We start from the raw sequence: 25,893 nt of genomic DNA on the forward strand, positions 1-25,893 counted from the left end.
TAAATTCATGCCTGTGCACGTCTTCAAGCCACACATGAAGCACCTCTTATCCATAGTAAGGATATATGGCCAGAATAACCTCCCATGTCTCATCAGGGTGTATATCTACCCACTGTACAAGACAAGATGGCACAAGAAGCATTGCACCTTGCGATATCACATTACGTTCATTTTCTCTTCAGTGAACTGAACTGCAAATAAATGACTCAGAAACCAGCATGAAACGACATATCACCAACGGGTTTTATAAACATTATTTGTTAGAAGACGTAACTCTTAACAATATATGACCCATGACTAATTTCAGGGGGTCGAGGTGATCTTTGCCCTCCACTGTGTAGGGTATTATTCTTCTCTAGAGAAGTTCAAAGGTTAATGAATAAAGTGTCAGCAAAGAAGAAACGAGACTAAGCAAGAAAATGCTTGTTCTTGGGCTCTGCTATAAATAATGCTCTCATTAAAATTCTGCCTTGGAAGAAAGGCAAGTCCATTAGTCTAGGAGCTAATTTTTACTGGCTCCTTAGATGTATGCATATTAAAAATTCAGCTTTTATAATTGCCAGCCATCAACCACCTAGTCAGTGCTGTTCTTGGAGTTTTTAATTATTTACTTCATTTGCATAGACACTCCAATTTATGATCAACCGTTTAGTTATCAAGGGACAGTTTTAGTAATTCCTCTTTTACATTTTTATTTATTCCTTTTGTATCCCTAAGCAGAGGTGCTGACAGGGCCTCGCCTGAGCGGCACGGCGGCGGGACGGGCCCACCCCTGCAGCGGCAGCACGTGTGGCCATGCTTCCCCGCGCCCCTTCTGCCTGTGCCAGGGCAACTCATGCAGTACAGCTACGTGGCATCTGCTAAACACCTGCATCTCACCTCCGAGTGTCACAGCAGCCTGCAAGGACAGCCCTACTTGATACCTTAACCTGCTCCTGAGCTGCTGCTGAAGGCCCTTGCCCAGCACCTTGGCCTCAAAGGAGGAGGGAAGAGCTCACACCTGGGAAGGGAACACGCTACTGCTTTGCTACAAGTGCTCTGGCACTTTGCCCCAAAGCTGTTCTCCTCTGGGTTTTCAGTCTGGGGCTGTTTTCTTCTCCTCCCACAACCTTGCTCAGTTGCCTGAGTATATGACTGCTGCGAAACCTCCTCCAGCACCACCCTTCCTCATTATGAATGCGTCCCAGCCTTTTCTGCTCATACTTCTAAAGTAAATGGTACACCTTTCTCCTCAAACTGTTGTCTGCCCAGCTCCTTGGACACACAAGGAGGAGAGAACACATAGGAAGACACTGGCTTTGAAAATAATCAGTTCTGCAGCCACAGAGGAGCACGCCTGTCCCACCACTCACCCCAAGCACACACCATGGGCAGCCAGGCTGCACTTCTCAGCTCGACGTCATCCCCCCCAGGCACCACCTGCCCAGAGACAGCAGTGAATCTTGAAATGCCACCCAATTTTTTATTCATCCTTAAAAACAACTGAATTATTGAACGAAAGACATGTTGTCTGTCTTCAGTGTTCAACAGCAGGCTTCAGCAACAACAGGAATGATTGATTTGTAATCCCCGGTATCATTGTGCTCCTCCCCGGGTACCATCTCTGACGGCTTTTTGCAGACAGGATACCAGACAGCAAATGCAAAGGGAGCAAAGCAGCCTTGCCTGGCAGGAAGGGAATTGATTACCAATCCCTCTTTCCGCCAGGCAGAATTTCTTTGCTGCAATTCATACTTTTCAATGGGCTGTCTACAGACAGCCTCCAGATGGCTTTGGGGGGGAAGTGAGGGCAATGACACTAGAGATTACAAATCAATCACTATTATAGAGCCTTTTATTTGGTAGAAGCTTCCGAGCAGAAAACAGATACCAAAAATATATAATACATCCTGATTTTTTGTTTGCCGTTTCCTTTCCTTAAAGCTCTTTTATGTCCTCTCTTCCTCCTGACACCACTGCTTTCTATTCTTTCACTGCTTTTACTTCCATCTTTCTTACTACGTATTTCTCATTTATACTTGATTTTATCCTTCTGTCATCTTTCTCACTGCTAACCTACACCATCCATAGTTACCTGATACGGAAGTAAACCATGATCTTTCTACTCTATGCCATTGCCTTCCCTTTTCTTCACACGCAGATCCCTCTTCTCAAAAAATAGGATGGTAACACTGACAGAGAATGGAGCAAGGTCTACCTAATTTTTATTGTCTTGAAGCCATCACATGTATCATTCTGACTGCTTTTGCTCACAGCATTGCATCGGGTTTAGCACAATAGGTTCCATGCAATAAGGAGAGAAGGTAACAGAGTAGCAAAAGATGACGGTGGCCCCTCAGCCACAATATGTAACATCCAGAGAAAGCTCCCCATACGTCAAGGATACACCCACGCTACTGGGCACTGAACATGACACTTGCCACATGTGTGCAACTTCTCATCAGTACATTAATTTTATAAGGGAGTTCATGGGTGCAGCCTCAGCCAGCCAGAAGAAATCTGAGCACACTGTTATTCCAGACCTTTCATGTGAGAACTGTCGTGAACATTGAGCACACAGGTCTGATTTTACCCACATTTATGCTTGCTTTCATGTTTCAATTCCTGTTCTGTTATTAATAAAAGCATTGTCAACTAGAACAAATGAGGTAGGTATGACAATGTGTTTGCTGGGGGGAAAGAGACTTTTTTTTAACAGTAAACCTGATCAAGAAATTTGTCAGTTCAAATAAATAAACTAACATGCATTTGGTAAAATAAATATCAGCAGTGTTGAAAATCACCTTTTAAAAAGTTTTGGCTTACTGAATCAAAACAACTCGCTGTTCTAAAATATTAACAAGTTTCAATTTAAGTATATTTTTAGAAAGTGAGAAATAGATCAAAATTGTCAAAGAACACTGTAAATTCTGGAGACACTACAGTTTGGTTTTGCAGAACAGATTTTTCCGTGTATTGATACACAAAGTTTTCAAACTATTGACTTTTCATCCTAAGTGGGAAGGTGGTGTTTTTCTTCACACACACACACCCCCCCAAATGTCAGAAATGCATTTGATCATTAAGAAAACACTTCTTCCCAGGAAGGATGTCACTTTATTGCTGTTCAGAGATCCAAAATTAGGGTAGAAAACATGGATATACCTGTCTCAGAACCAGTATTTCCCCTGTGTGAAACATCCACTACAAATTTTCAAGTACACCAGCTATCACAAGCGACACTTCTGAGTTACGACACCACTACTGTAAGGTACACTACACAACGCAGTTCAAGTCAGCCATGTTCTGCAACGAGATGAATTACCACAGCCAGAGAGTAGTGCTCTCATAATAACACAAGATCACAAAGCAGCGGGCTGAAGACTGCAGAGGAAACACTTTGCAGCAGGGTATGAGTGTGCCATGAAAACAGCATGGCTTATACAGCAAAGCCTGAAGCTGAGATCTCATGTATCTTGCTAAAAAAAAAAAGAAATAAATCAATACCGTGTCCCTTCACACCTCATTCAAACTCTTGAGAAACACAGTGAGATGCTGGAGATTGTACTTTTCACTTAAGTTTGTTCCATTTTGGTATATTTCCACTTGCATGGTATTCTGCTGAAAGCAAGAAGCGGAAAGAAAAAAAAATTAAAAAGCCTGCATGACTCATTTTACACATCTGATAGAAGATACGGGGAACTAATTTTCTATTTATGATAAATGTTTTGACAGTATCAATTCCGGTCAGACATACTTGGGCTCCCCAGGTCTTCAGCAGCAGAGCAGCAATTTTGCACAGCCCATGCCAGGCACTGTGGACTCCAAGTCTATGCTCTGCTCACCTCAGAAGCCCTTTTCAGGGGGCTGACAATGAAACCCCCTGCTCCCCCCTCAGGGGATGAAGAAAATTTTCACTATGACATCGCCTAGCATACAGGAGAAGTTTGTAAAAATAAAGATGTTTCCACAGAAATATTTGGGTCAATCAGCATTTTATGATGAATTTCTCTTTCATCAGATAATTTTCAAACAATGTTACAAGAGATTTTGCATTTAGGTTTGTAACACATCCTTAACCTCTATAATTAATTAGAAAAATATATACAACAATAATTGTGTTTACTCCATTGATTCCACTATTGGAAACCTCGAGATTTTGAAAAAATATTTTTTTTATAATGCCATTTCTGACAGTTGAATATTGCTGAAAATAAATAGCAGCCAATTATTTTAATACACTCTTACTGCACATTACTTTAGAAGATTGTTCTAAATTGCTAAAGACAGAACCAATTTATCTAAACAAGATTATTTAACACCTGTATGGATTAGCATTATATAGTCAGGTAGGCAGAAACTATGGATAGAAACTGCAACTCTTCTTCCATTTCTTGTCTTAAATTATAAAAAATAAGAGGGCTGCCAGAACAAGTCAAAACATTGACTTTTGTATTAGAAATAACACATCCTTCTTCAAAATCTCTGCTAATTCAGTGATGCTTACAGAGCAATTTGGTGATACTCTGAAATCTTATATTATTACATACCATTTGCAGTCCATGTTACCTGTACTTGAAGGCTTGATCATTTCCTCCAAGCTCATATACACAAGGGAAGAAGTTTTATAGAAAAGGAAAACTATTTTTTTGGTGGCTTTTTTGTCTGTGAATGCTGGCAGTAAGCCACTGTTTTTCTGAATCTGAAATTTCATGTCTCTATGATAGGCAGATGTTTATCTAAATCATTTAAATCTCTGTCTTTTCTGTTTTAGAGACATTTAGTATTAAGGGATGCTCCCCAAGTAACAGCATACATTAAAAGTTAATTAAGGGGAAGTTAAAGAAGAAAGAATTGCTTTTTTTCATATCCCAAACAGATATTTATTGCATTTTGGCAGGTTAAAAATGAGAAAATTTGGAATAAGGTGTGAAAATCGGTAATGCATATTTTAGGGAAAAGCTTTACTATCCATTTCCTTACATGATAATTAGGAAATGCAATCCACTTGCTAATGTTGAGTGAGCCTAGTAACAAAGTTGCTTCATCAATTTGTTTAATAAGCAAACTTTTCAAAAGTGGCATGCCTAAGTCAGATAGCAGGCAGCTAGCTATAGGCTGTCATTACTACACCAACCCATTTTTGAACATTGCGTTAGTAGACTATTTTCTGCTTTTCTAGTTATTATGCAGTGTCACATAACCACCTCTATCATTTTAGGTTTAATACAACTATTTACTCTTCACTACTAATTAATGTTTCTGAGAGCAAAATATATCTAGAAAAATGTGTGCACACATACTTCCCCACGCTTGTAGACACACTCTTTTTAACTTGCAGGTACGTGTTCAACAATTGTTTAACTCTCATTTACAGCAAGTCACACTCCACTGGAAACATTTGGATCTAAATTAAAAATCAAATCATGATATCAATATGTTCATTTTTCCTCTGGAGAAAGAGTACTTTCTGGATTAACAAAAAAAGTAATAACAAGAGAGTGTCACAAAAGAAAAAAAAAAACCACCAAAACATCAGTCTTAGCCACAGCAAAGCTGCTCTATTTAAAGGAGGACAATTATTCTTCTGAAATAAAGCCCTCTAGCTCCAAAGATGCTATGTGCCCTGATGTCAGGTCTCAGAAAATTTGTACTGGAGAGGAGTGCATGCGTGCCCCTGGGGTTCATTGGCTGTAGGGTGTCCTCAGCTGAACTTCATCACCATGGGTCATGTCTGCTGCTGTCAGTGGCAGGGGGAATTTGAGACATGAGGCTCTGCATTATTCAGAGGGGAGCTGACAAAAGACTACTTTTCAATAACATGATTAAGAGAGAATCAAAAATGGGAATACTCTGCAAATCCACAGTAGATCTTGTAAAATCCATTTTCCAGATTTGGAAAAGGAAGATTTTACAGGGAACCAAATTAAAAAAAAACCCTTCCCCTAAACCAAAATTATTCAAACGTTATGCAGTTTTTCTCAGAATAAAACTGCTTTATTTTTTATCTTCAAAGCATCTTGCATTTCCTATCCTATTTCCTATGAACTTGATTTTTTTTTTTACACTCAGATTATACTCATTACAAATATGACTGACAATTATTGGTACTTTAACTGTGTAAAATAAAATACTCAGACTCCAATTTTCTTATGTCTAAAGGTCTGATTTTAACTTATCCTATATTCCGTCTCTGTGATGGTGGCACTGCAGGAAAATCACAGATAATTTGGGAGAAAATGACTGACAAAGCATGTTCATGAGCTCTCCCACATGCAGGTCTCTCCATTTCTTACTTAACCAAGGCAGAGAGTACGACGGCCAGGACCAACAAACTGTGAATGCATTCAAATTTTCACTGAATGTAGAAGACAATAAACGAAAAATTACAAAAGTCTGTAATAATCACAATTATAAAAGCTAAACTTCAAAAGATATGGCAAGTAGAGTTAACACAAGAGCATTTATCAAGATGTTACCTGTTTCCCAAGGCACAGCCTCTGTGACAAGCAGACATGCTATCTGCATTTCCAAAAAGCATCAAGTCCCAGACTCAACATTCTAGGGTTCCACCTCAACTAGTAAAACCAGTTGCATGCAATTACTGGATGGGGCTGGAAAGGGGAACGGGTTTGGCAGCAGGATCAGGGTAGATCCTGGAGTGCAATATGCAGAGGGTCCCACCTGGCCTTACTCTAGTCCTGACCACTCCTGTTCTTCAGTAACTTTTTGCTAAAGAAACTTTGTTGCTTTTGCACAAAACTAGTATAAACCAGAAGAGATTTAAATAAAGAGTGGGACTGTGGCACAGTCATATCAGCATACATCACTACCCTCCTTTCCTGTGAGCTTGTTCACAGTGCAGAATTGGACCTTTGATATTTATTCTCGTCGCCAACATGGGAAAAGTATGTACAAAGGCTTTATCACATTGCTAAATTTTGCTTCTTGCCTATCAGTTTTGTCCTAGTGTTTTCAATCTGCATGTGATAAATGTCTCCTTTTTGAAAGATTACTGCTTCTCTATAAAACATTTTTGAGGAGAGAGGGGAAAGAAACAATCAGCTGAGTAAGGGACTGGCATGTAAAATACTATCATTTGCACAACACTGGCCTAAAAGCCGCTTGGAAACAGAGAAGCTGCGATTGAGCCACAAAAGAAGAAAAACAGGAATGCAATAATCACATATTTATTGTTAGAGAAAATGAAAAGCTAAATAAACTGTAAAACCAGTGTTTACCGGTAAATCCTTTCTGTCCTGAAAACCATGCTGAGTGATGCAGGAACAGTCAGTTCTCAGGAGATCAACTGGTGGTACCTTTTTGGCAGCATCTCGTTCCTCCTCTGTTGTTGCCAGGACACTTTAGGTCCTGAAACAATTAATTTTAGTAGTGCTGCAGCAAACAATTGCCAGAACTCTGAACTTGAGAGACGATGATGCCACTGTTGAAGCTTATTTTTTATCATAGCTCTGAAATCACCTACCTCACAATCAAGGGGGGCTCTGAGATGGCCCTCCTGAAATGAAACTGGTGGACCTTATCCTGCCAGGAGAGCAGGACACAAAGCATCCAAATGTAGCATTTGTGAAGGGATTAGTGCACTCACAGCTGGCTTTGGCATGGGATAGTGTGTGTGACTAGGATGTATGGTAGAGATGAGGAATTGCAGGCTGACCGCTTTGGTAAATGTACATCCTTGAGGTATGCCTAATTGTTCTAAGAAAATAAAGGAGATACCATTAAACACAGGAGGAGAAAACAGACAGAGGAAATTCTGAAGTGAGCCCACAGCACTCTGAGGAGAAGCTTGCATCCAGATGAAGAGCCTGGGCAAATGTTGCGATGCAAGAAAACCTGGTTGTTAACTACAGTGACACAGCAATTCACACCACTGACTGGAACACCATCCTGTTGTTAGGGAAGTCCAGACTGGCACAGTGACAGAGACAGATCTCTTCATTGCTTCGCATAAATTACAGCATGTAATTAGCATTGTATTCATTGCTGCTGAGTGGGAACATTTGGGGTTCTCAGGATACCAGTTCAGATCACAGTTCTCCACAAAGTGAGTCACCACTAGTTCTGACAATTTCACAATTACAGTGCCATCACACTACCTTGTCTTCAAGACAACAAAAGCATGTGCACCTCTATTTCTATAGGCAATATGAAATCCCATTGGGGTAGTCTACTGGAGCAATTTTAAACAGAGCTGTACAACACAAATGAGGTGCTGCCTCATTGCTTCTCCTCTCCAACAGTCCATGCTAATGTCTCCCAGTATCCATATCAATGCTGTACAACACCTGAAGCTCCATCTCAGAACAACTTTATATTCCATCTCCACCATTTTAGCAACCAGGCCTATCTCTCATTTGCATGAATTTAATCCTTTCTACAAAATAACCCAGAAGACATGAGTGGAGAAAAAGATTCCAGAAAGAGAGATTTAAATGCATTCAAATTTTAGGACCTCAGCTGGATCCTCTTTAGTTTATTAGGACAGCACACTGTAAGATGGCAACACTCTCATTTTTTAATGTGTTTTTTCATGTCCTATGCCACAGTTTATATCACCAAGATAAAATTTACATCACCAAGGTGAAATGGGAGATGGAAAAGAGGTGAAGTGATATGCCTGTTCCTCATAAGTAAATTCCTGGCTGTGTGAGGAAGAGAAGAAGCATCTCCCGAATTTTGTATCAGTTTCATATTAGACCAACCATGCTGCCTCTTAATATAAAATATCCTCAACTATTTATCATGCTTATAAATGTGGAAGCTGAATTCAATTATAATCAAAGAGTTGCATTTTGGCCTTGGACCATAAAATGTGAACAACACCTATCTGTGCTGTTGCCTTGGGGGTATCAGAGCATAAAACTGTTTTAAACCTGGCAGTTCTTTGTACATTAAATATGTACTACAAAAATTCTGTCATATCAGAAATGTTTGAAGTATGAATTACCATGGCAAGCTTTCACTATCCACTGACACTGCATGGGGCATCCTACTCAAAACCAATTTGTCAGCCTACAGCTCTTCCTTCAAAACTAGGACCCTCAACTATTTTACAGATGACACTTAAATTTGACTAATTAAGCTGTCTTGAAGCAGCAAGAAAATATTTTTTAAGCAAATATCATGCAAACTCTGAAATTCCAGTCTTTTGAACACACAGCTGAAGTCATCCCAAAGGTCTGCCTGCTTCTCAGTTCAAGCCGCTTCCCAGACAGTATTCTCCTTTGCTATTATGAAAAGGACATGTGAGCTTTGGGGAGCCAGAATGGGAATAAATCTACATACAAGCAGTAGCAGTTAGAAGGGAGTAATCTATACAATGAGACAGATTGATTGACCATAACATTTTGATTCAGTATCTATCAAACTGGAAAGTTACTTATTGAAAATATATTACTTAACCTCACAACATTAGTAGAAAGGAAATTGATCTGTTAGTTTGGGATTTGTTTGGTTTTTAATAGATCTTTTTAAGAATGACTAGCCACAGTCACCATGTCATCAGACTTCTGAAACTTAAGTTTTTATAGCTATGTCTGGGAAGGGGCAGTGGAATACATGATTTGATATATAACAGCTCATGCTTGGACTAGAGAGTCTAGTGTAATCTTTGAATTGGAAAAGTAAGAACCCATCATAGCATATTCTGTGTAAACAAATGTGTCCAGACACCTTACTTCAACCTGACAGAACAGCAGCTCTGTACTTATCAGCACTTAAAAACAGCTCGCTGGGGAAACCAGATGAAAGGAAAGATAACAAACCATCTACTCCTTTTCTTCAGCACAACATGTTAGAGCATTGTAGGTGTGCAGGTAGATAGGCAGACATGCTGATCCACTAAGAGGGCCTTTCATAAAGAGTTCATGTCTATAATCTGCTTTCCTCAATTGATAAGAACAGAAAGAAGATTCCACAATTAATTGCGGAAAGGAAAAAAAAAATCACATTTAAGATGCAATGCCTTTACCTTAATAGACTAGCAGATTTATCTATTTCTCATGCAACCTAAATGGCATAGGAATTTCCACACACACACACCCTGACTCATCAAGAATGGGATTTGACTCTGAGCAACCGTGTTGAAGCTGAATCTAACTGTAGCAAGCACAACAATTACTACCTAGTGAAAGCACTGACATTTGTTGTGCACAGTAACTGTTCATGGGATCTCAGTTCCCCAGATGTCTACAAAGTTCACAATATTAGGCAGCTCCTAGATACCCTGACACATATTTCTTTGATGTACATGCTTATCTGAATTCTGTCTCCCATGGTTTAATGAATTTCCCTGCGCACAGGAATGCACATGTTCTACAGGCACAGGAGATGCCAACTACAGCAGGTGTTTGCTTAGCAAATTTCCACATCCATGCTTCAAAGTTTGGCTTAGTTTCTGATTAGCTTGCATGTGCAAGCAGTACGGTGATACTGAACTACATTTATAACCGGCATCAGAACAGGCTGTCTTCGTACCTGTGAACTATTGCACCAAATAGCTACTTTTGCAGTGATATGTAAGCTATTCATTTTATACTAAAAGATCTGTGGCAGAGAGTAAAGTATTTGTAATAGAGCTTTCACCTCAAATCTATTTCCTTCCCTGACTTGTCAAGACATGGTAGCTAAATTTCAGAGATGATGCAAAAGCTGTGACTGATTTTACTTCATACAACAGTACGAGCACCTTGTGAAAAGCCCGCAGTACAGAATGCAACCAGCACAGAACTCCGCAGTTCTCCATGCCCAGGATGGCAACCAGTGCCTGGTTGTGTAACTTGTTTACAAGCGACTAGTTTGCGCTTGCAGGTTCCAAACTTTCTATCAGTTCTTAAATCGTCCAGTGTCACCTCTCACTTCTGCTCTGTCAAAGGCAACAGTGTTAACTGGTCTTTTAAAAATTGTCTGGCAAACACCTTTGTGCTTTCCTCTCTGCTACCTTTCACACCTATAAACACCCATGGACCAATTTAACCAAGCCTTAAAAATTTCCCCTTACTTCTCACACCTATAAAAAAGTTGCTAATAAGTGGTCTGTGTAGTACAAAGCACTACTTACGATATTAAACACTAACATAATAGTTTCACTGAAATTTTGTTGTCTCCTTGGCTGAAGCTTCTGGCTTTTGCCTTGGTTATCAGCTGTCCAGAGTAGAAGCATGCTATGGCTATGTACCTTCTATTGCACACAACGGAGGCCTGGTCTGGGAAGAAAGGTGTTAATATAATATCAACTAAGTAAATTCAGCTATTATTTTTAATTAATTTAGGCATTGTGTGGCCAGTGGTAATCTGGCAGGAACATTATTACACACATACACACACAAAATTGCTTTTTTACTAATGACTCATTTGTTTTATTCTTGCCTCTTTCAAAAAAGCGATTAAGTTGAAAATGACCTTTTGAAGATTGTACTTGTGGACTGATCTTTTCATTTTTAATTACTTACTTTGCTTTAATTGTTACATTAGGAACTATTAAGAAAGCAGCCAGCTTCATAATCAATAATTTAATTAGAGTTTTAGGACCAAGAAGTCAATGCAAATGTTATTTTGCAGTCAGGCCTTTCCCAAAGACTTTGAAGGAACTTTACTCTCATTTTGTTTCAAAGTGACATTGGCGACATAAAAATTAAATTCATACTTACTGCAATATATCATGGACACACATTATAGATATACACAGGCAGCTGGTAAGAAGTTCACATTCAGGTCAATCTATTTGCTGCCCAGACAGGAATACAGCCTGCTTCTCTCACTTTGTTTCTAAATAATCAGTGACACAGTCAAATGCCATTACACTGCATATTCCAACAGAACCCACTCCCTGCACAGCGTGCCAGGAGCCACACTATCCGTTTACTGAAATCTATAGCCAGACTATTCCCCTGGCTAGAGCTTCAAATATTTCAAATGTATCTATTTATAGCTCTCTAATTACTACTAATATTCTAAGATAACCAGCAGCAAATGAAAACTGATCCACTTTAATTTTACACCTGATGAAATCCGATTCAATCTGTAGTGAATTGATACTCTCCTCCATTCCACTGTTGCCTCTCTGCCTGCCCTTGCAAGTTTACAACACATCTGCGTCAGTGATACATCACAGGGAGCTGTCAGCAGAGCTGTGAATTGCATGGCCTGCTGCCTGGAATATGGATGTCCCTCATTTGTAATTATAGGCATGTGTTTCACACGACTACATCACTCCAAAATGCCTTGCCCAGAAGCAACCTCCTAGCTGGCAAGGCAAGAGTAATAGAAACTTGGGCGCTGAGACTCACAGGGCCAAAACACCTCCCCATCAACCATCATTAGATTGGGGGGACCATCTGGGGAGCATGGGGGAAACACAGCACGTGGATGAAAGACAGCCTTAAACCAGAAGAGGAGCCTTGGTGTAAGGCATGAAACCTTGCAGAAGGGTGGCTGCAGTGACCCGTTAGGAGGGAGAGAGGCAGGCGATGAGGTGTGCTGGGAGGTTTGTGAGCTTAGCAGCAAGCAGGAGTTCAAAAGCAGGTCCACCTATAGCTTGTTAGGTAAGGACTGTAGACTGCTCTGGCCATGGAAAAGGGAAGAATATGAGAAAGGAGCCAAGACTTCCTCTCAGACACACAGTAAGTTAAAACCAGGCAGCACTGCACTGCAAGAGGCCTTGCCTGAAGCGCGCAAACTTCCAGCTACAGGAGGAAACCCAGGCAGTATCCTTGGGGAAACCACAACTGTACAGGAACAAATGCATCGGGCTGCACAGGACCCTGTCGCTATCTTTTCTAGTAGCAGCTTAAATGACTGTGAACATCATGATGAAAAGGTGGTATTTTAACTAACTACATCACTGCCAAGATAAAGCCATTTAATATATTTCACATGAATTAGGAGTCAAGCTGGATATTAAGCTTTAGTAGACAGAATTGCCTTGTCTTCTCAAAGACTTCTCCTTGACATGAAGAATACAGCTTTTCTGTGTCACGGAGACAAGGCAGAGGAAGACGTGTTAAAAGGGACTGCCTTTTCACTGGCAAAAGGACTCTGACATCCAGTGGACAGGCCCAGGCATGTCAATGTACAGGAACAGCTTAATGAAACAATAATTAAGTGCCACTAATTCACCCAGAGCTTTAGAATAGTACAATCATAGGATCATTTAGGTTGGAGAAGATCTTTAAGACCAAGTCCAACCACTGAGCTTTGCAAAACAAGGCAACTTGTCTGATCTAAAACGCTTATAGAGTCTAATTTAAACCTAGTCTAACAGGGAAAAAAATCCCTTGAGATCAACTGATTGCACAGTTTGTTAAACCTTTTTAAATGGTTTAACTATTTATGGTTTTAATGGTTTGATTTAGGAGCAAAGTCAGGAAGGCAAGGAAAAGGAGGGACAAGTCAGTAAAGGCAGGCCAAAGGAAAGACAGAGACATAGTTCCAGTCTGAGGGTCATTCTGGGGACATCAGCCAAATACAGTTGGGAGGGTAACTTTTCCTGCCTCTCAAGAAGAAAAAACCCAACCAGCTGACAGCAAAATAAGAACATAGGATACTTTCTTGCTTGCATCTCGGTCAACTGTTCCAAATAGCAGTTATATGCTCGTTATTTGAAATATTTTGTTTTAACCTGCTTTTTTTTTTCCACAGAAGTTGTTTTGGAGGGAAGTCAGAATATAGCATTTTTAAAAATGACAGTGACTATATCAAGATTTTCTTACGATTATTTTTCAAGATTAGAAAGAAATCAAGACTTTTTTCTCAGTCATATTTTCGGTTTTAAAAAAATTGATTCCAAGTCTCTAGGAAAGCATCCCAAACAGATTTAACATAAACCTCTTCAAGTTTTACTTTTGTCTTTCATGATATTACTTCTTGGAGAAAACATAATCTGTATTCATAGCTATTTGGTTTTGATTTCATATTTTACTGTGACTCAAATTCCTTTTCATATTAAGACAGAGAGTTTTAAAATATGAACCCATTATTTACAAACACAGAACAGAATCAGGATCACAAAATTTGTTATACTTCATGCCAGGAACTGGACTTATCATTGCATGTCCCTTATTTACAGCAACATAATTCAATTACACTAAGAGATTTGAAGTTTGCATGGAAGAGCTCTTTGTCTTCAATACTGACAACTTCAATCTTTGACCTACTTTTGAACAGGATTGACTTGAACCATAAACTGCCTGTCAAAGAGTTTTTAAACGACCCATCCTGTCTATCCACTCAGCTCTTGAATTCATTCCTCAGGAGTTCAAAAGGGTTCAAATAAAACTGACATATCCAATACCCTGAGGATATTCTGACTAATAATTTTGTGTCTAAGGTGTTTACCTGGGGATAAATCAACCGGTCTAGGCCACAAAACGCAAAGATGACCAGATTGGTTTTCAAAATAACTCCCTTTGGCTGCTCTATGCCTGTCTCATATGCCTGATCTTTAAATATTCTGACATTTTTCCTGAATTTGCATGGTGAATTCCCCCTCCAAATAAACACAGGTGTAAAAGCACCCACCATAGATAGGCAGCACCCCAACAAAGATCTGGGTGTTCCCACAGTACAGCTACTGACAAAAAAGTTCTGAGAAAATCCACTTTATAAAACAAGTAGTTAAAAAGATAATTTATATTTCACTGGAAGGAAAAAAATAGAACAGGTTATTTTAGGGAATTACTGATTTTAAAACTACTTAACTCGGACAAAATCAACAATGAAAATAAGGAGTCTAAAAGATAACTTCACTAGAAGAAAGAAAAAGGTTATCTAAGCAAATTCCTAGCTGGGAACAATTCCACTGAATTTAATCAAGTAAGAGTTAACTTTCAGGCACAATCCAGTTGCAACAGGAACCACAGCAGGGCTGTCCCATGCCATAGACATCACACAGTGGGGGAAGATGAGGTATATTGTGAAGGAAAAAATGGCAAGACTGCAGCTCAGGTCAGCATCATTGTAATTATTCTACATTCATATGAAACACGCAAACAGCTAAGCCCTCATCATTAAAATGCCACATCAAAGCTGGCAACCTTAGCAGACAGCTCAAAACCTGGTGTATGTAAGCATTTATTCTGTGTTAGGACACAGTGTGAAAAGCCCTGTTAAATAGTGTATGCCTTAAACTGGATGCCTTTTAAGAGACCGCAAAAATGCAAATTACAACACCCCAAATTCTTGAGGATTTACTCCGCTGTTTCTTTGAAATCACAGACAGATCATTTCAGGATCTAAAAGTATGTGGGGTAGATTGTGAAAAGCCAAGAAACAAAAGGCCAAGGCAGCATCTCACCGCCACCACCGGTAACACTGTAGAACAAGGGTGGTGGGATTGCTGTGTACCACAGGAGAGGTGGAGCCTGACAGCAGGGCTGAGCACCCATTGCCACTTCTCCTCCCAGCTGGGGCACTCATTTGGGTTTGCCCAGAGACCTAACTGCATGGAAACTTAAACTCTGTCAAACCTTAGCTAACATTCAAAAATCATTAGTAGAAAATGATAAGCAGACATCATGAGTACAGAAGCCTCAATTTATTAGGAAATAATGCTTTAAAAGGGGCTGTACATAAGGGCCTTTTTTATCCAATATCACATTTAAAGAAAAAAAACCTGCCTTAAAGGGATGCGCAGCTGCATCTCTCTCTTCACTGACAACTTCTTCCTAATGTTTTTCTCTGAGTGTAATGTCGCCCCAAAAGTCCAGCCTGCCCCACTATATAAAGTGTAGCTGTACCACATTCATGAACCTTTTCCAGGGGCTAAGAGAACCAATTGCCTCACTCCTGCTTGGGCCAGAAAGGAGGCTCTGCCTGGATTCCCACTCCCCTCCCTCACTTTGGTGACAGCAGTCTGTGAGGAGTACGGTGGCCACAGCCAGGTTCTGGCTCAATAAGAATGTGTGATTACTACTGGGAGCTATTTGCTACTTTTAAAGCAGGATTTTAGGCTGTCTCATTCTGTTCTTTCCCTTTTCCTCTGAGACTGGTGCCTGTGTTATTCATCAAAGACCACACCACCTCAGAGCTGCTAACTTTTGATTGTGCTGTTCAGCCCAGAAGTTACTGTCAAGGGTAAAATTTGATGCACAGAGCCAGAACTCTCATCTGGTGACTGTTCCACTGCTCTGTCTTACCCCCAATTAAGTAACCTTTGACCGAAATAGTAAAAAGCTGACTTGCCTGATGCCTTCCTGTCTGGTTGTCAGGGATATGGGTTTGAAAGTGGGGTGGGAATGGGATCATTTCATTTGTGTTATGTGCCAGCAGTCTTCTGGCAAAAGGAATGCAGAAAAATAAGGCTTGTCTTAAATCACTGGGCTACACTATATAAAGTCAGAAATATATCCTGGATAATTAAAAAATTAAACTACAAGCACTTGAATATCAGTGACAAGTAGAGACCAAAATGGACAACAATTATCAATCAACATTTCAGATGCTTAGTTTTTTCACAAAATCAAATAGAAAAACAGAGTACTGTATGAATCTAACTTTTTACAGAGCTGTGGATGTGCTGAACTTTATTCACAAGAATAGTATCATTGATATGAATGAGACTGTCCAGTGAAGTACACACACAAGTCTTTCCAAATCCTTGTTGGGCAGATTCCTTAGGACATTGCTACTGAATGCTGACTTCTAAATGACAACAGTCACTGCATAACTTCTTCAAATATGAAATAGCCAGTTATAGAACCTGACATTTCAGAAAGCAGAAAGCAGATGAGAGAGTTACTAAATCAATAAGCTTCAAACATGCAGAATGAAGTGTGAGTACTTCCCCCCCCCCCCCCCATTTAATTATTTAAGTGTATAAATATTTGGCATTTTATCTGTCTGAGAAAGAGCAAAGATTCAGCTTGGCTCAAATGTTATCCAGACAAATCTGACTAGCCCCAAGAAATTACTCATCAGAATGTGGGGATACAGATGAGTGGCAGACTGCTTATCATGAGAAGAATTAACCCAAGCAAATGAACTTGCACTCTTGGGGTCTCATGTTCTTTTGCACCTCTCACATTTATCATTGGACACACTTTGCAATTCATGAGTAGAGATGCACACTCTGATGTATCAGCGAGAAAACAGTCTGGTGAAAAGCCAGAATATGCTTGTCTTTCTATGAAACTGGCATAAAGAGAAATAAATTCCGCAGCTTATCTTGGCACGAGAACCATCAGCTTTACTGGCAACAAATTCCTACCAATGAATTGCAGCCTCAGTCTCATACATCTAATCTACTAGGAGTCTGGAACAGCATGAGGATGGTTCCTATCCAAATCCAACATGAACACTCTGTATTTGCTCCCAAAATGTTTGGAAAGAGCCATATCTGTCTAAATACTATTCATTCTTCTGTGTTCTCATTTCCCTACAGGGAATTTACATCACAGGTTTAAAATTACAGTCAATGTGCTGTAGATTTTTCTGAACCACTAGATCTTACCCTGTGTTATCCAGAAAAAAAAAGAAAGAAAAAAAAAAAGTCATACCATGTGTTTCCAAAGTCTGAAGGCTGCATTATAGCTTCAGCTTAGTAATTACAAAGATTTATGTTCCATTCTGCCCCAAATCCAGAGCTCATTGTCCATTCAACTTACACTGCTCTGACTTACAGTTCTCTGCATCCATTATCTTTAATAATAAAGAGCTGACTAAAGTTAATGATTGAAGAGCAAGATGTGATTAGTAATATGAATCTAATTTATGAGAAAACAAACTGGAATATGATTTTCATGTTTCATTAAAATTATCTTAAATGTACTCCTTAATGCTAATTGATCTCACAGAGGTGAGAAAATATTCTGTTCCAAATTAATGGGAGAAAATCATTCATCTTTCTGGAGGAAACGTTTAATATTATTCAGTATCTAGAGGGAGACAGCATCTCCACAGTGATTTTACCACTTAAAGTGATGCTTCAGTGTGGTCACGTATCTGAAATCTGCAAGATTTCCCACTGAAGAGGGAAACAATTCAACACAATAAATACACAACAAAATGCCATCTACAATGTTTTCTTTTCACAAAAGGTCTTTCCTATCTTAGTAAAATTACCCAAAGCTGAAAAACCATGCTGGTGAATGAAAATTGAGCAGGCTTTTTCCATAAGCTTATCAAAGAAAAAAATCTTTTATAATTCTGTTAACTTGCTATGAACAGGAGATTACTGAGACATTTGCAAGATACAGCTCCTTGCAGGATTTATTGAAAATAGAACAAAGCAGAAATCTATTTTTCCACTGAGTTTTACACTTTTGTTTGTATTTCAATATTGTTTTCTCTTTCTGAATTATTCATATTTGGGTATCAAATATTCTTACAAACCAACATATTTAAGATAAATGAGTCTTGACTGGCTTCATTTTAACTTGTTGTGCTTTATGCCCAGGATTATTAGTAAATGACCTTCTATTCAGTCTGTTTCTATGATCCATAAATAGAAATTGCCTAATGAGCATCTCAAGTATTCTACTGTCATTTTAATGTCAGTTTTTCTTATCCTATGTTTGCACAGCTCTGATGACAATACCTATTAATACACAGCAGTAGGTCTTTGCCTCCTTCCTCTCAAATCCCTTCCATGAATACAACCTTCTCTGTTCTGGGCTGGAATCCTTTATCTTTACACTGCTTGAGAAATATAAAGTGACCATAACACCAACTGAAGTAGCAACTTGAGACTTTCAAGAGTTGCTCTATGAGAAATACCACAACAGCAGCAATAATTATTGAACTTTCTGATGAAAGAAAAGACAATTCCTCTTGCCTTGTTCTTATATTCTACTTGAACAGTATTTACATATTTGGTCTGCAAAGCAACAGGGACAAATACACTCTCCAATGTACTAAATCCATTTATACAGATACCAATAGAATGAAGGTAGAGAAGAATAAAGAAAGAGATGTAGAGTTTCTGACACTACCTATGGTGGTATATTATGGAGAAAATAATATATATTCCATGAGAAATCAGCACTGAGTTCCAGGGGCAAGGTAGGAGGGGAATCCCTTCTAGAGAAAGAATAAATATATTAGACTTGTATGCAGCCTGTGTTTCTTCTGTGGCATTTCCCCCCATTTCCTTTGTACTAACTTAAAGCACTTGTCAGCACTTACAAAAGAAGCCCAAAAAAACTGACCTTCAGCTGCTCTGACTATAGAACTGATGCAGCACAGTGTGCAGCAATGCAGTCTTCCAGACCCAGACCATCAGTTGCTAAAAACACCACCACCTAATTAAGTCTACCTGTTTATTCAGTGATCTTGGCACATGTCCATCCATTGCACTGTGAGGACTCACTCATTTCAAATGTCATGGAAATGTTATATTGTGATATTTTTGGTCAGAAGATAATAGCTGTCTTGGTGAATATTCTATTGCCACATCACACTTACTTTCCATTTTGATTTTTACACTGGCTTGCATTTTTTCTTACAGCACACATGCCATCACTTCGCTTGAATTCAAGAAAGATCAAGAAAACACTGATTACCGTTCTGGCATCCCAGAGAGATAAAGTCTTGTCAGCAGAGCTAGTGAGAACGGTGTTGGAGAACTGAAGAAACTCAATGCTATTGACTGAATCTTTATGGCCATACATTGTGTATCTGCATCTTTCACTGCAAAATAAAATAACAGAAATACAACATTTGCCATTCAGGATAATATGAACAAGAGACAAGTTTAGGTAAATTAGTAACACATTTAATGTATCTTTCCTAGATACTCTTTAGAAAAAAATGAACAGACAGCTATTCATCACCCAAGCACTATACTACAGAGAAAATAAACCAGTTAGCGTTTGCTTCCCAGTAACAAAGGGTATAGCAGGGAAGTAAAAAGAAATGGAGCAGCCGGTTTTAGAAGACTGAATTGTAAGGAGCAACAATGAGAGCACCGCTTTATGTTTCCTGGGTGCACCCTCAAAAACCTCGTTGATACAGAATTTAAAAGGAATGTGGATGAAAGGGTAGGACAGAGACAGCACTATTTCCTTTTTAAAGGTATCTTATTCCTTAACAAAGGTTCTAAGAAATCTATAGCACAATGCCAACATGTACCTTGAAGAAAGCCAGAGTGCTAGAAGCCTGACTTTCTTCTCAGGGTCTGCAGAAAGCTTTATAGAAACTAAGTGCTGCCTGTAAGTTCTTCACTGAGGGCAAAGTCTTGTCACTGCGGACACCCAAGAGGCCTTTTCACTGAAGAACGGGCCTCTTACTATGGATAAGCCCCGACAGTAGCCATTATAAGCTGTAAGTTCTTAAAGCAGATGTGAGGAAATGTTACAGCACACGCAAATTAGCAAGCTCCACAAGACTTTTGCAGTCAGTCAGATTCTACTGTTCATGCCATTTTTCCATCCTACAGAGGCCAGATCACACTGCTCCCTATCTCCACTACACCCAGGCTCTTCCTTCTCCATCCAAACCCCTCTCCCACCATCCTCAGGGCTATTTAACCACTTTGTGGGAACGAGCTACAGCTGCACATCATCCATGTCAATCAACCCACTGCCGCTGAGGCAAGGCCACAGCTGCACGTTATCAATGCTAATCAGCCCACTGCCTTCAGTCCTCTACAAGGGAACAGAGGGGAATCCTAACCATTGAGGTTTTTACCATGAACTGACCACAGCTCAGATGGAATTACTCTGTGACACGGTTCTGGAAGTTCTTTCAAGGCTGAAGACTTCCAGCTATCCCACCTTCTCATAGCTAACCAGCTATGAAGCAATACCCTAAGGGTTTCTGTTTTGCTTTCTTATCTTTTCATTTTGTTTTCTTATCTTTTAATGAGTTATTTTCTGAGACAACACTATTGATGCTTCTCAGTTCAGGGTATGAACCTGATAAGACGGAACACAAGTCAGGAAGCTGTTCCAATTGTAAGAAACAGAGACACAACCACTGCTGTAGAGAATCAGTTGTCTCACAAAACAGCCTGAAGTTGGCTATGTAGCTATGATCTTGTAAAAGCTTTTTTGCTTCTGTTTTGTTTTCTATGTGCAACTACAGTAGAATATTCCTTAAACTGGAGTCCAGGAGAAGAGAAGGAAGAGCCCAAGGATGCCTCACCAGGACAACACACAAGGTAATAATGTTTGGTTTTGGGATTATTCAAACTGAGCAGAATGGCAAAGGCTTAACTCCTACACAAGCACATCAAGAGGGGAGACAGCTGAAATGAACCAGCATTCACCACCCATTATGGCTGTTTACAAGTCGCCCATGCTGATATAGGTTTCACTCTATGATTTCTCTAGATATACATGAAACTTCATGAATTTGCAGTGTTTATATTGTTACATACAGGTAGGTGAGCATACTACGGAAAAACCTAATCAGCGTAAAGTCAGTAACTGTTCTATCCTCTTTGTTCAGCTGAGTCAAAAATAGCATGAAAAAATAAAAGCCAACAACTCATCATAAATTATTACAGCTTTCAGTGAGAGCTCAGAATTTTATTCCCTGCTCATGTGATTCTGACAGTAGAAACACACCTCCCCTGAGCTGGTTGCTGAATATATCATTGGGGCTTGCAAATTAGATTACTGGGTGGTTCTTAACAGAGAAATTTCTTACAATATTTATTAAGGAAGCTGTCAGCAGATGGAATTAAAGATGTGATTTTTTTTTTTTCTTTTCTTCCTGCATGTATGACACCAGAAGACTCAAAGCTCTTGCAGGTTTTGTATCAACAGCACAGATCAGTATCTGCAGATCAGTTACAGACCGGTAGATCTAAAAGGTTTTGACGGACACTGCCCATGATCACTGATCTAACAAAGTGACTTGCCCAACCTATTTTAATGCCTTTCTGTTTCTCAGACTGAAATGCATATACAGCACTGAGTTGAACGCCAAGCCTGTCCCCACAGAAGGAGTAGTAGAAAGGAGCTAAGATGTTTCTGAGTAGAAATACTATTCAGGAAATATAATTCGAAGGAATATTTCATTCCACTGGTATCATTTTACAGAATCTATGTTTTTCTACTATAGATAGTACATTATGCTCTTCAGTATTATCTGTTACATAGACTACATGTGTTATTGTATCACAAGGGCTCATTTTAAACTAGTCATACAGTATTGTGGCTGTTAGAGCTTGGTGCACAAGATATCTGATATTCACGATCACTTGATACATGACAATAAAATAACTTCAATAACATAACGTGTTTTTTGTTTCACAGTCTCATGGTAATGTTTTACACCACAGAATATGCCCTTTTCATCTCAGATCATATACTTTTATTTGTGTATAGGCATGCCATTTTTCAAAAGTGACCAACAAATTCCTGCTTGCCTGTTTACACTGTAAGGACTTTGAGTTTCTTGACAAGCAGAATCCTGCTGTGTATTTTTGTGGGCACTTACTAGTTTTGAAAACATAGACAACTTTACACACCACAGTGTGACAGTGTTCCACTAAAAGAACAGGGGATATTTTCCTGTAATAACAGCATGTATGTCCCTTTCAAAGGCAGGGGGAGAATAACCTCTTCAACTGCTTGAGGGGCTTGGGATGAAAGAGCACAGGAAACGAAAGGAAAGGAAAGGGAAAAAGAATATTTTTATTTTGTGAGTCACTGACATAATATATGGACCATCCCAGGCAGACAGGCTGGAAGAACAGGCTTGTGAGAGATTAATTAGGTGCCAAAGCAGGAAGGCCCATTCAGAATCCCTTAGCAAGGTGAAAATGGACTAAAGTGATGGACCATGACAACAGCAAAAGGGAAAGAAATGATTTGCACTTTTCCATCAAGAACATAAACACCCAGACCTGATGCAGTTGTCTGTTTCTCTCCTTGCCACTTCCATATCATTGTGTATTGATGAGCGGACTCTGGCTCTCAAGATTTAATTTACCACTCTGGTAACTGACTGACTGACTGATATTTCTAAGAACTTCGAACTGCTACATAAAATAAACTCATCTTCCCTTCCAGTTGAGATATAATTTCAGCAAGACTGTCTTGTATACAAGCTATCTTTTGGTTGGAAAGGGGAACATTTTATTTAGATGTCCTTTTTCCACAAAACAGAAGTTGATATGAAGGGTAGAGCATCTCCCTGGGTTTTTTTTTTAAGGGAGCTCATATTTCTATCCAATGGTTCAAGTTCATCTACACGAAAATAAATCTGTAGCAGTGTTCATAATCTAATTTTTTTTTTTTTCTCATTATAAACACATAGCCTCATGGATATAAGCTTCACCATCTCTGAACATTTTAGTTCAGAAGACAGAGGGAGTCACCCATGAATAGTAGGTTAGGCATTTGCAGTACTCTTGTTACTTACATCCAGAGGCAGAAAAAGAGGTCCTGACTAAACGGTAGAAATACTGCTCAGTAGTTCAGTATTTTGCAGATTGCATTCTCAACCTCATCTCAGACACTGACTCCAACCTTCATCCCTCACCTGTGTTATTACTACTTTTTCAACATAAAATATCAGTTAATGAATTTTCTTGACTCATGACTAGTTATCCTCAGTGTTCTCTTTTTCTCTACAAAGTCAGTTTTCCTTCCCTTAAATTCAGGTAAGGTAATGATGTCCAGCAGTAAATCAGCCTTTATTCTACCTCACCAGGTTTTGATTTTTCTTAACAGGTTCAAAGAAACATAGATAGATTGTTACGGCTATAAAGAAGCACACCTATAGCATGAATGCTGGCATTTAAATTAGTCATACCATTACTGATATCACTAGCTCAACTGCGGTGGGAAAATTTTACTTGCTGCACTTCGAGAGACTTCTCTTGAGAATCACATTCCAGAATGGTTCATTCAAATTCAAAAGTGCTTTCAGTAAAACAGCATTGAAAACAGAAGATACGAAACATTTCCACTCACATAAGACTTTGCTGAATATTAACAGGCTGCCATCAATATACTAATGTACAATAGCAGTCAAATAATGCACTAGTTAAATATTTCATCAACTGTAGAATAACTGAAAAGAAAATACAGATAGTGGCTATGTTTCTCTTACCCTGTATACTTTCCTATCTGCACAAAGTTAAAACTCAGTAAGGACAACAAGCCAGCACACCCTGATGGGAGCATTTTACAATTGCCTGGTACATGTTTATTGCTAAAGGCTATACAGGGCACAAAGCACTGGACAACCTGCAGTGCTCCAACCAGCTTAGTACTCATTTTCAAAGACACACAGCAAACCAGAGCGGCAAGTGAGATTGCATGTTGCCAATTCTTTTGCTATTTAAAAGTATTTTTAAAAAGACATCAAACGTGTACTACCAACCCCATGAAAACAGGGCAAGCTCTGCCTCCTTTCTTGGCTTGTTGTTTGTTTTTTGTTTTTTGTTTTGTTTTGTTTTTTTTAAGCTTGTGGTTTCTATGTGCAGCTCCTGTTGGGAAAACTGGTGGATGTGGGGTGTGACACCATTTGAATGATCAGGTAGGTAGTCATAGTTACTTATTTTATTGCTGTGCCTTATTAAAACTCATTTCAAGCATGTTAATTAAAAGCACCTATAGAGCCAATTGAAATCAATGAGATTTTAAGCATGTACTTTTGAGTCAGTGCCTCTACCAACCATTTTTATATGCTTTCCCCAAAAATACATTACATGCACAAAGACTCTCAAACTGTGCTATCTTTCCCAGCAACTCCTCTCTCAAGTCATTCCATGGAACAAACACTAAACTAAACCCTTTCTCATGTCTATTAAATAACATTCTTCTGTGTGACCTGCAATCACCAGCTGGTAAAATGTCAGGGTAAATTACACCAGAAAGTCACCTGTTATGAAAGTGGACACATTTCTGAGGAAGCTTTGTAAGGTCATGCAACAACCAGCCTTCAATTTTGTTACAGTGATGTAACTGTAACAGTTAAAAGGAGAATCCTTTTAACAAAACCAAATCCTATCACTTTCCCATTATATGGCTTTATCTCCAAAATGTGTTTAAATTAGGCATAGAACTTTTCCAGCCAAGATCAATGGGCAAGTATAGCAAATGGGCTGGCTTAAGACATTAAAATGCCACTTTGGTTTATGCTGTTATAAATGCATCCTATCATGTCTTTACATTTTATGACCTCTATTTTATTTCTAGGTAGCTTCACATATGACACATCCAATTATTCATGTCAAGAATGTAAAACTACCAGTATTTCAGTACAGAGTGCCTACCATCATTTATGACAATGATTCCCCCCCCCATTATTTCACTAAATGCAACACATTTTATACGACATTGACATGTGAGGACACTTCCTCTATAAAGTGCATTTGTCTCTGAAAAGATAGATGCCAGTATGATGCTGTCAATATGAGCCACTTTGTTCAATTATTACTTATCTTCAACAAAATGAAGCTCTCTTCAAATTGTGAACATTAATTTGTGGCCTCTTTCAAACTAGTATTTGACACTGAAAATACAGTGCCAAAGTATATGCTACTACTATTTTTGTGAAACTGTAAACATTTATTCTCCAGTATTTATAAACATTTAGAAAGAAAATACAAGTTAAATCTTTCTGTGTGTAATGTATTTTCATACTCAGCACTCACAGGACATTTTAATCTTTACAGTCTGGGTGCTCTGCAAAACAAAGAGCAATTTCCCAATTTAAAAGCAGCTCTAAGTCAGGGTTTCTCTAGCAAGGGTCAGTTTGCAGAGTTATTCCTGAGTTATTAAATCACGTGAAATCACTTTATATTCTTGGTTTCAGATAATTTTAATTGTTACATCTTTTAAATTCACAGTGAGCAGAAGCAGGATTAGACCTTCCTGTCATGACTCGCATCAGAAGCTGCTTTGAGCTTGGCCAGGTAAGGCTGGCTGAATCACACAAGCATGGTGTGTAAGTCCTGCTCCCACTGAAAGCAACACAAGGTTTGCCACTGATGTC

The 25,893-nt window shown here is 39.1% G+C and overlaps 1 protein-coding gene across 1 annotated transcript in view; it reads right to left on the reverse strand.

The window, feature by feature from the left end:
• SPAG16 (sperm associated antigen 16) overlaps window positions 1-25,893 on the reverse strand; it is a 411,444-nt gene that overhangs the window by 139,730 nt on the left and 245,821 nt on the right. Inside the window, exon 14 of the mRNA XM_055812042.1 lies at window positions 19,500-19,626. Coding sequence (XP_055668017.1) covers window positions 19,500-19,626 — 127 coding nt within the window. The remainder of the gene's footprint in view (window positions 1-19,499; window positions 19,627-25,893) is intronic.

This window comes from Falco peregrinus, chromosome 8, assembly GCF_023634155.1.
Source record: "Falco peregrinus isolate bFalPer1 chromosome 8, bFalPer1.pri, whole genome shotgun sequence".
Lineage (NCBI taxonomy): Eukaryota > Metazoa > Chordata > Aves > Falconiformes > Falconidae > Falco > Falco peregrinus.